We start from the raw sequence: 11,370 nt of genomic DNA on the forward strand, positions 1-11,370 counted from the left end.
GAATTCAATATCCCTGTGAGGGAAGGGGGAAGCCAGCTTGACAACATGAATTCAATATCCCTGTGAGGGAAGGGGGAAGCCAGCTTGACAACATGCATTCAATATCCCTGTGAGGGAAGCGAGAAGCCAGCTCCTGTAAGTTGTTCTCGGACACACACACACACACACACACACACACACACACTATAGGACAATGTTCCTACATACATACATGCACATACATACACTCGTACACACAGTAAATAAATGTAATAGAAAAAAATTAAAGATGTCACATGTGCCATTTGGGACTTATTTATAATAATGTATTTGTCTGTCTTAATTTATCTGGAATTCAAATTTAACTGAACATCCTATGTTCTTATTTGCTAAATCTAGGCAAGTCTATTCCAGGATCAGGTGCCCAGGACCTAAAATTGTCCCCTGGGAGTTTGTCATAAGGGGGAAGTCGTGTTGTGTTAACCTGGGCCATCCAATGGTGACACCCACTCCCTCCCAAACCCAAGGCCCAGGCACCTTCTGGGTACTTGTAGGAAGTGGTGATGTCCAGGCGCTCATCTGACCCTACCATCTTGGTGCTGATCGCCTTCCCGATGTAACTGGTATTATGGGCCAGGATTTCCTGGACCTGGCCACCCTCAAAAAGCCAAATGACCTCATCGGCATTCACCTCCGCAAACACAAAAGGGGTATCATAGGGCAGGTGGACATCCCCTTCCTTGATGGCCTTCACAGAAGCCGGACCACAGCAGAACAACCCTGTGGACAAAGCAGGAATTACGGGATGAGGGGCGGTAGCAATGACACCCGCACACCCGGGCCTTCTCCAGTTTACCAAGTGCAGTGATGTGCACCAATTTGTCTGATCCTCACAGTCACAAGTCACCCCGTTAGTGTAGCTGTTGCCAGTGCCACCTCCCTGACTTTACAGGAAGAACAGAGAAACTCACTGCTCCTCCAGGGGACCCCACTGTCAGTGGAAGTTATACCCGAGAGCTGACACTGTCTAGACTACAGTCCTGGAAAGGGGGGGGGTGGGAGTAGGAAACTGCTGCACCTCTCTGGCTGGCTATGTGGGTGCTCATCCTCATTGGTCCCCCAGAGAGCCTGGCCCCTGCCACGTGAGCCCCACGCACCACTGCTGGTTTGCTGGGGCGTGGGGTCCAGAACCTGCCAGCCATTGTACCCTGGCGGAAGGTCTTTCCGGATCATCCAGCACTCGTTCCAGACGTGAAAGTTCCTGCAGAAGGGACTTTTTTCAGGCACCAGACATTAAGGGTTTTATAATTATATTTATAATTCTATTTTTATAGCTATATTTATAATTCTATTTTCCTCTAATTTGTATTAGAAAGTAACTATAATAAAGAAAGCTATCAAGGAGCTGGCCAGGGTGGTACATACATTTAATCCCAGCACTGTGAGTTGGAGGCCAGCTTTGTCTACATAGAGAGCTCCAGAACAGCCAGGACTGCATAGAGAGACCTTGCCTGATTCAGTCCCAGCTATCACAATTCATCCCATACCCGGGACAGTGCTGAGTTTTTGCAGACAAAAACCTCTTACCAGATTTTGTCTGGTTTCCGAGTTGGCAGCATCCCTGCAGTACGGTCATAGTAGGTGTCGATGGTCAAGTTCCCGTCTGTGTTGTGTGCTGAATGGAAATTGGAAACGACTCGAGTTGGAACGCCTAAGCACCTCATTACTAGAGAGAGGGAGACGACTAAGGTCATTTCAAGCAGAATTATTACTTTCCATGCATCGTCTTTAACCTTCAGCAACTTTTTTTCAGCAACTCTTTTATTCCCAAAGGGCAGCACCCAGAGAAGCTTCTGTCCACCTGCCCAGCAGTGGTATCCATTCACAAAGAGGAAGAAGTCATTTGTGAGCCACTTAAAACAAGAAAACAATAACAGGCTTGTCATTTCTGGCATTTTTTTTTCTCCAGGTTAAAAGAAAAGAGACTGAACACTAAAACACGTGAGAATTCCAAAAGCAGGGGCGGGATATGTGGCCAGTTTCAAAAGAGAAAGTGTGTGACCAGAGGTTAGAGGCTTCACTTCCCTGGGTTAGTCTCCTTGTAAGTAAGGAACTGGATGGTTTTCCGTTCTAAAATTCTGATTCTGCCATTCTACTTAAAGACACAAGTTGAGAGAAAGAAGAACATTAGAGAACTGGGGATGTAGCTCAGTGGTGAAATGCTTGCCTGGAACATACACGATTCTGAGTTCATTCCTCAGCATTGCAACATATACTAACAACTAAAGAAACAAACAAGAGGAAGATTCCATTGTAGACATCAGAGATTAAAAACTGCTTACCATCTTTGATAAGCCAGCAGCGCCCTCTTGTGGATCCTCAGGACAGTATGTAACGCTAAGATTTCACAGGCACGTTTACTCAAAACAGACATTATCCCGTGCTTCACACACACACACACACACACACACACACACACACACAAACTGCCCACAGTCGGGTGTAATCAAGAGCCAGGCGTGTCCTGGGACTAGGTCCTCACCTCTGCCAGTGAGTTCAGAAGAGGTCTCTACCACCTACTCTTCCTAGAAGGGTTGACAGAGTCTACAGAGGCTGCTGGGAAGGTCACAATGTCCTGTCTCGATGCGCTGAAAAAGCCTCCAGCAGGGGCCACAGGTTGGCAGTTAGCTATCTACTCCAGCACTGCCCCTAGGCTTTCTACACATCTGCCGGGGACATGGGACTCAGGCCTGGGCTACAGGTGAACAAAAGCAGCTCAGAAGTCACAGTCTCCAGTCAGCCACCACACTCTGTGAAGATGGAAGGGCTTGGAGAAGGGGTCAAGCCATGGATCTAGTCATCCTAGGATCTGAAGGTCCAAGGTGATCTCCATCATGCCCACCTGGCTACCACTGGAGACTTTCCAGGCCAAGGCAGAACAGGGGCTACCGGAGGCCACAGTAGCCACAGGCCCACCTCATAAGGAAGCTAACGAGGTCATTTTGTGTACTTGGATTTAAATCTCTGCACCTGAGGGCCCTGAACATAACAGTAAGACTATGCTTCCCCTCGGTGAATCGAAAACAGAAGCCTGTTCTCATCCTATGCGCCACCCCCTGCTCCAATGGAATCCACCTGTTACTTCCACAGACACCTAGTGTGCAGTGTGACTAGACAGCCCAGCAGAAGGAGCGCTTTGCAGGAGGGAGACAGGTAACACCTCAGTGCCCTAGGTTCTTCAGCTTCCCAGACACTTGGGCCAAGAATTTGGTGCTGCACTGTAAACAGTTGAGTATGCACTCCATTGAGTTAAGTATCCATTCTCCTCAAGGGTATTCAGCAGGGTAGCAAAGCTCTAACTGTAAATCAGGTCTCTTGGGGGCTCTATGTGTGAGGTCAGCCATCCAAGACTGTCGACTTATACTTCAGCTTCCGCCTCTCGGTCCACTGCAGTAGATGGGAAGACGTGCTCTGCCTTTTGTGGGGACTTCAAGTTGCTCTATCCAAATGGCCACCTTTCTGTCTGTCTGTCTGTCTGTCTTTCTGTCTCTTGAGACAAGATCTCATCTAGTGCCGGTTAGCCTAATTCCCAATATCGCCAAGGAAACTCCCGACCTAACTGCCTCCACCTCTCAATTTAGAGGTGTACCCCACCTTGCCCAGTTCAGGCGCCCACTATTAACACTCTTCATCAAAGAAACTCTGGGAAGACTGCAAAGATCACATTCTGGAGACTTAACAGTATGCAGGTGAAGAACTCGTGTGCACACAGCTCCTAGTCAAGGGCCACTGAAGCCCTGAGCCCTTCAAGAGCCGCAGCAGACTCTGACAGTGGGGATTATCACGGCCTGACGTGAAGGGGAAACCAGAAAGAGTCAAGGGATAAGACTCACTCACCCGTGCACATAACACAGGCAAAGACCCAGCACTGTCCATATTTCACAGGCTGCCCACCCCTGGCTGACCATTGCCGCAAGATGGCCACACTGCCGTTCCATTCCAGAGGGCTGATGCCCTGGGAGTAGTTCTCTCCCCAGTTCCCCTGAAGCACACCACTGTCGTCATTGCTGTTGATCTGCAAAGAGCAGACAGGGAGGTTTCCACAGCGTCCTGGAGATGCCCGGCTGTCCTCGGGCAGAGGAAGCTGTGGCTCTTACCATGGCACTCACCACCCTGCATACGTACACCACGCTGCCCCTCTGAGAGTGGTCTTTGGATGGGTTCTTCAGAAAGTAGAGGCTCTTGTTCAGGATCTCAAAGCAGATATCAATGATGTCCTCTTCAAACTTATAAGGCATTTTAAGGGGGAAAGCAGAGAAAAGCAAAAATGTGTGGAGTCCAGAAACTTGGGCATGACAAGCTTTTCAGGGGTGATATGCTTATGAGAGGAGGGCAGTGGGGTTCAGCCACAAGACAAGATCCTACAGTGATGGAAATCAAGTCAGAAATGCGTTGGGAATCAGAACTCTTTACAAAACTCAGCTGTGTAGTTCTTGACAGAAAATGCAAACAATTTAAGAGAATGGGAGAGAAGGTTTTGAAAACTCCAAATTTAAAATGATAGAACACACAAGAAGAGGAACATGGAGACATTTCCCAAGGACCTAGATCATCTATCTGTTGGACTTGTGGAAACAGGAAAAGACCATATGGATGGGTATAGCATCAGCATTTGAGAGGAGGGAGAAGGTCACAGAGGGTATTGGAGTCAGGGCTAATGTGGCTTTGGAAAAGCCAGGGTAGGCTCGTGAGATTTGCTTACAATATGTGTTTGTGACAAATGTCGTCCCTTTGGCTGTCAAGTGCACCATTTTCCCTCTGAGTTTCAAAACACATCACAAATTGCAGGCGATGGGGGACGGGAGAGTGTGACCTTCCAAACACCTCCCACCCCCTAGAATAACAGGGAGAGGACACATGGACCATGATTGGTGGCTGAGAGTGGAGATGCCATCCACAGCCGAAGTCCCCGGACCGCCACCTGCTGCACGCAGTAACGAGGCTACTCAGTAACTGGGAATTTGATATTACTAGAGAGCTGCTGTTCTCTTTTTCAGTGCCATCATGAGTTGTGGCTATGCTTTTTCAGAGAGAATCATTATCCTCTGTGACTATATTGTGATGTCATCAGATTAAATGATACAGACACTATCTGTAATTTCCTCCCAAAAGTCCAGTGCTGAGACGGGGAATGGAGACACCCAGAGCAAGACTGGTCACACCGTTCTGTAAAGGGCCAATAGCAGGTAGCCCACCCTTGCAGCCCAGAGGCCTTCTCTCAACTCACTTCTGCCATTAAGCATAAAAAGCCTTAGACACAGCTACATGAAGGGGCATGCCTAAGTCCTTCCCAGTGAGGTGCTATTTGTAGAAGCTGAAGTTTAAACTGTCAAAAGTCTCAAAATAGTATTCCTTTAAAATTCTTCCCAACTGTTTCAAGGCATGAAAAGTATCTTTCGTGGTGACTCATACAAAGCCAGTACTGTTGCAGCACAGAGGCAGGGGGATTTCAAGTTTAAGGCCAGGCTGAGCTACATAGGAAATTTAAAGACTATCCTGAGAAATCAAGTCAGTGAGAACCTGCCCTAAAAAACATAAACAAAAACAAAAAAAAACCCACACCAGGGTGGGCTTGCTAGAGGCATGATGGCTCAGAGGGGAAAGGGCTTCCCACAAAACGGGATGACAGGCGTGTAATTCCAGGGTCACTTGGTGGATGGAGGGAAATGACTCCCTGGCTTCTGCATGTGCCATGGCATGCATGCACCAATACACATGCACATGCATGAATAAGTAAAATTAATTAATTTAATTTTTAAAAATTATAGCATTAGGAGAGAGACTGGAGAGATGGCCCCACAGTTAGGAGTACTGCCTGCTCTTCCAGGGAACCTGAGTTTGATTTCCAGCACCCACATGGTAACTCACAACCTCTGTAACTCAGGGAATGTATCTCCCTCTTCCGGCTTTCTTGGGCGCTAGGCACACATGTGGTACACAGATATACGCTCATATACATGATTTTTTTTCAAGTATGAAGGAGACATGGGCTGTTGCTTTCAAATTATAGAAGAATGAAAGGTTTGTCATAAACCAGTCCCTAGTAGGGCTGGTAACTGAACATAGAATGATGTGGGATTCCCCTTGGTATGCTGTGAATACGTATTATTACCATTAGTTAATAAAGAAGCTGCTATGGGCCTCTAACAGCACAGATCAGAGCAAGGTGGGAATTCCAAGCAGAGATAGAGGAAAAGAAGGCAGAATCAGAGAGACACTATGTAGCCACCAAAGGAGACAAACACCAGACAGAACCTTACGGGTAGGCCACAGTCACATGGTGATACACAGATTAATAGAAATGGGTTGATTTAAGATGTAAGAGTTAGTTAATAAGAATCCTGAGCTAATAGGCCGAGCAGGTACAGTATCTGTGCAATTATTTCGGGTCAGGGCAGCCAGGGGAAAATGAGAAGCCTCTGTCAATGAAAGGAGGTTGTTACAGTTGTGGGCAGACTTTCCTCAGGCTGTACTCTTTTGCTTGTGTTTTGGGGTTTTGTTTATTTGTTTGTTTTTCGAGACAGGGTTCCTCTGTAGCTTTGGAGCCTGTCCTGGAACTAATTCTTGTAGATCAGGCTGGCCTCGAACTTACAGAGATCCACCTGCCTCTTCCTCCTGAGCACTGGGATTAAAGCTTGAGCCACCACCACCCGGTTTCTACTCTTTTCTTAATAAAGTACAAAAACGTTGAAAAGAAAGCCATATTTTCTTTGCTTGCCCCTCTCATTGGATGGGCACACTGTACCCTTTGTTGGCTAATAGCCCCCAAGGAGCCCATCCCAGGCTCACACGTCCAGGAGATGGGGTTACCTGTCCATAGTTCCAAGGCCTGGAGGTAATGGAATTTTCTTGACCCTTGTAGACAAAGCCATAGTCACTCATTACATACTCCTGCAGCAGTGTTTCGCTCGGCAGGTAGACATCATCATCTGAGCAGTCAAGGGTAATGGAGAGAGAAAGAAAAGCACAAGGGGCAAGCAGGAAATTAAAAAAAATAAATATAGGAAAAATAAAGATGCTGGGAGGTGAAGGCAAGGAGCATCAATTCATGGAGACCGAGCCCCCTGCAGGCACAGAGGCTGAGTTCATTCTCAGTGTGACTCTGAGTCTCCATTTCTCTGACACTTGTGAACCCACACAAATATTTGTGACAAAATTATGAGGTTATTTTGGAAAACACAGAAAAAAAATCACTCTACACACTACTCAGAAATACCTACCACAACATTGTCTTTTTGCTGTATGCGTAGGCATAATTAGTTAGAATCAAATTGAATTCCACTTGTTAAATTATCTCACTTAGCATCACTAGGATATTTTCATCATGTCGTTAAAAATTCTTTGTGGGAGTTGTAGAGATGGCTCGGTGGTTGGGAGCACTGACTGCTCTTCCAGGGGACCTGGGTTCAATTTCCAGCACCCAAATGGCAGCTCACATCTGTAACTCCATGATGTGGGAGTGTCATATATCAATCTGTTGATTTCATTGGTTAAGTAATAAAGAAACTGCTTGGCCCTGATAGGTTAAAACATAGGTGGGTGGAGTAAACAGAACAGAATGCTGGGAGGAAGAGGAAGTGAGATCAGAGGCCATGCTCCCCTCTCCCAGGCAGATGCGATCGATGAAGCTCCTACCCAGGATGGACGTAGGCTAGAATCTTCCCAGTAAGCGCACTTAGGGGTGCTACACACATTATTAGAAATGGGATAGTCCAGGTGCGAGAGTTAGCCGAGAAGAGGCTAGATTAGATATAATGGGCCAAGCAGTGTTTAAAAGAATACAGTGTCCATGTAATTATTTTGGGGCATAAGCTAGCAGGCAGCTGGGGTGCTGGGGACGCAGCCCCGCCGCTCTTATTACAACAACTCCAATTTCAGGTGATCTGATGCCCTCATACAGACAAACATGCAGGCAAAGCACCAAGCTATGTAAAATAAAAATAACTAAATCATTTTTTAAAAAAATTCTTTGTGGGACCAGGTGTGATGCCGCACACTTTCATCCCAGCACTCAGGAGGTGGAGGCAGGTGGATCTCTGTGAGTTTGAAGTCAACCTGGTCCACATAACGAGTTCTAGGCCAGCAGTGCTCCATAATCAGAGCCCATCTCAAAACAACAAGACCAAAATGAAACACTTTATAAAAGCGAATTTTGCAGCTGAGTATAGTAATCGATGCCCATAATCCTAATATTCAGGAGGCTGAGATAGAAGATCATGAATTCAAGACCAGCTTGGACAACACAAGACCCCATCTCACAAAAGGAAAAAAATACATTTAAGACTGGTGAGGGGCTGGAGAGCTGGCTCAGGGGTTGAGAGCACCGGCTGCTCTTCCAGAGCTCCTCAGTTCAGTTCCCAGCAACCACATGGTGGCTCACAGCCACTGTGGTTTGATCTGGTGCCCTCTTCTGGCAAGCAGGCATACACATAGACAGAATATTGTATACATAATAAATAAATATTTTTTAAAAAAAGACTGGTGAGAAGATTGGGTAGGTAAAGGCGCTTACTGCTAAGCCTGGTAACCCAAGGTCTATTCCTGGGATCCACATGCTGGAAGGAGAGAACCAACCCCACAAGATGACTTTTATACATGTAGGTGAACACACACATGCACACAAAGAACTTTTTTTGTTATTGTTGTTTCAGCACACAGTAATATGTCTCACAGATATGCAATGATTTTCTGATCATCGCCTTATCACCACAAGCTGGGAGCAAGTCCTACCTGTACTCCATGGGTTAAAAAGCAAGATGAAATTCCCCAGGGGGTAAGTCACACCAGGACCCTGGTCCTGAGAAATCTCCAACTGCAGTGTGTAGTGGCCAATGACTGCACTGGCTGGGCTGAAAATCGAGACTTGAAGAGAGTTACTGTCCGCAGTGAAGTCGGAAGCACTCCAGACGTTCCCAGTCTGGGTCTGCGTGAGCAAGAAAGTGGCTCGGGTCCCTAGAAGCTCTGAGGGCTCTGGTCCTGAGGAAGAGAGAAAGAGATCCCAGGGGAAGTCTCAGAACTCTATGTGATGAGGCTGGAGGCATGATGGCTCAGTGGTTAAGCGTGAATACTGCTCTCACAGAGGACTGGAATTTGGTTCCCAGAACTCAAGTAAGGCAGCTCAAAATTATCTGTAACTTCAGCTCCAGGGATCTGATGCCCACTTCCAGGCTCTCAGTATGTGCGTGCAAGCGCACACACGCATTTAAAAGTAATAAAAATAAAGTAAAATAAACGTGGTATATGACTCCCTGTGGCCTGCCAGATTCCCTTCCTTCTCCTTCACTAAAGCCTTTTGCTTTGAGGCCTTTACTGACATTTAAGTTCTTTGGGCCCCTGATTTTTTTCCATTTCCAATCTGTAAAATAAGAGTATGGTACCAACTTAAAGTCTTCCATAAGAATTAAAAGGAGGTCATGTCTGTGAAGTTTTATGGCCGTGCCTGTGTACTTATAGGCTCACTGTCGTGGCTAAAAGATCACAGTTAACAGGACCAGCAGTACCGATGTGAGAGTCCTCTGTGGGGTCCCAGAGGAAAGGAGAGGGCACCTCAGAGATAGGTGGCAAGAGCCCTTCCCCCAGGAAAACTTTACTAACTTTCTGTTTTGAGGGAACCAGAGGAACCCGAGGGCAGAGCCAACTCACCTGTCTCAGCCACAAAGGTGAGGTGGTCCTTCTGGGGTTGGAAGGGTCGGTTGAAAGTCAACGTTAAGCTGAAATGCTGGCCCCGGCGCAGAATGAGCTTGGTTGAGCCCATCTCCTGAGTGTGGTGGTCCTTGTTGTTCCTGGGGATCTGCTGTTCCACAGACTTGAGCTCCAAGGCTGCCACTTTGGGAGGGAGGGAGGACAGGTCACTGTCCAGCTGAGACTTGGAATCATTTCTGTGAAACCTGACTGGCGTTAGCCTTTCTGTCTCTCTCCCTTCTAATGTCATGACAACCTCCAAGGGCAACTGAGCAGCTCCTAGCCAGGGATAGGGAAGACTATCAGTCCTAGAGGCATCAGAGCTGGAGGACTGGTGTCCCAGAGAGCAAAACAAATCCCAGGAATGGAAAGTCACTCATCTATCATCCTGCTGGTCTAGGAAAAAACACGCTGGAATTGTGTATGGATGAAGCTGAGGTGTCTGGAGACTGCTCATCTGCTCTAAGACAAGTCCCGATTTCAGGTAGGGGAGTGGGGCTCAGGATTACTTGGGCTTACTTCCTGATCCTCCCTTTTGTTTCGGGTCTATGCGAAGGTATCGTGGGTACACACCTAGTGATTGGCTGTAAGGTTCTCCTAGCACAGTAGACAAGGATATAAAGCTTCTGGAGCAACTCGGCCCCAGGTCATCACTTTGGCAAGTCACTTAGGAGACCTTGAACAAGTCACCTAATAGTCCCAGACATTAGTGTGTTCGTCTAAATATCAGGGAGACGATCATGTTCCTGCTTCATAGGGTTTACGTGGGTCTTCAGTAAGGAGGCATGTGTGAGAACCTCTGCACCATGCCACGCGCAGAGACAGCGCCTGCTGATTCTCAGTTACTCCGAATGGCAGCCATTATGCAGCTCACTTTGAATTTGCTTTGCTGTTCCTGCTGACAATGCTCATTTTGCATTTATCAACAAAAATTCATTGGGTTTTTCTCTAACAAGTCCAGCCTATTGGTAGGTTGTGAGCAGCTACCCTCTAAGCCAAACCACCACCAACCAGGGGCAGTCAGTCGGGCCTGCTGACAAAAGGGTCACTCCAAGCGGGCTTTGTGGACCGTTTACACGTCGGGACCAGTGAGGAAGGTCATGACCCTTATCTGGATCTCCAACCACTCCACATCACCTGTTGGGCACCTCTACCTCACTACACACGGCCCCCTGGAAGAGTCACACGTCTAAGTGAAGGAAGACTGGCAGCAAGGCTCCATTTACGCAGCCAAGGGCAAGGCCCTGCTTGGTAAAGGCTTTCCCAGGTGCAGTCCGCTCAAGGAGGAACATCCGACCCCTGCAATGCCCCTCCCCTGTGCCCTTAAGGAAGCCCAATAAACGCATTGATTCTCCAGAGTACACTTGGTCAGGACCCTTCCTGTTTGCCATTGGGACTTCAGTTTTAGGAGGAGTGGATGTTGCTATGTCTTCCCCTGGGAAGAAACTTTAGCAGCATAGGTTAGGGGGTCAATGTTTAGCTGGAAGCCCCCTCGCAGAAAGCCCACCAAGAGGCGGCTCCTCCCCCAGAGCTGCTCAAGGCTGCTACAGGATACTTGAGCTTTGTTCCACGTACCTGCCACGTGATTTATCCTCATCATCACCCCCCATTCCCCACCCCACCCCAACCCAACCAAGTCTACTCGGCCTC

The 11,370-nt window shown here is 47.6% G+C and overlaps 1 protein-coding gene across 1 annotated transcript in view; it reads right to left on the bottom strand.

Moving 5' to 3' along the window:
* The window catches only part of Tgm7 (transglutaminase 7), a 20,954-nt gene that overhangs the window by 4,651 nt on the left and 4,933 nt on the right, over nucleotides 1–11,370 (bottom strand). The window contains exons 2-9 of the mRNA XM_013352597.1: nucleotides 9,682–9,864; nucleotides 8,770–9,015; nucleotides 6,850–6,968; nucleotides 4,137–4,265; nucleotides 3,877–4,054; nucleotides 1,567–1,705; nucleotides 1,137–1,240; nucleotides 517–759 (exon numbers count right to left, since the gene is read on the bottom strand). Coding sequence (XP_013208051.1) covers nucleotides 517–759; nucleotides 1,137–1,240; nucleotides 1,567–1,705; nucleotides 3,877–4,054; nucleotides 4,137–4,265; nucleotides 6,850–6,968; nucleotides 8,770–9,015; nucleotides 9,682–9,864 — 1,341 coding nt within the window. The remainder of the gene's footprint in view (nucleotides 1–516; nucleotides 760–1,136; nucleotides 1,241–1,566; nucleotides 1,706–3,876; nucleotides 4,055–4,136; nucleotides 4,266–6,849; nucleotides 6,969–8,769; nucleotides 9,016–9,681; nucleotides 9,865–11,370) is intronic.

Source organism: Microtus ochrogaster (genome assembly GCF_000317375.1).
Source record: "Microtus ochrogaster isolate Prairie Vole_2 chromosome 14 unlocalized genomic scaffold, MicOch1.0 chr14_random_1, whole genome shotgun sequence".
In the NCBI taxonomy this organism is placed as follows: Eukaryota; Metazoa; Chordata; class Mammalia; order Rodentia; family Cricetidae; genus Microtus; species Microtus ochrogaster.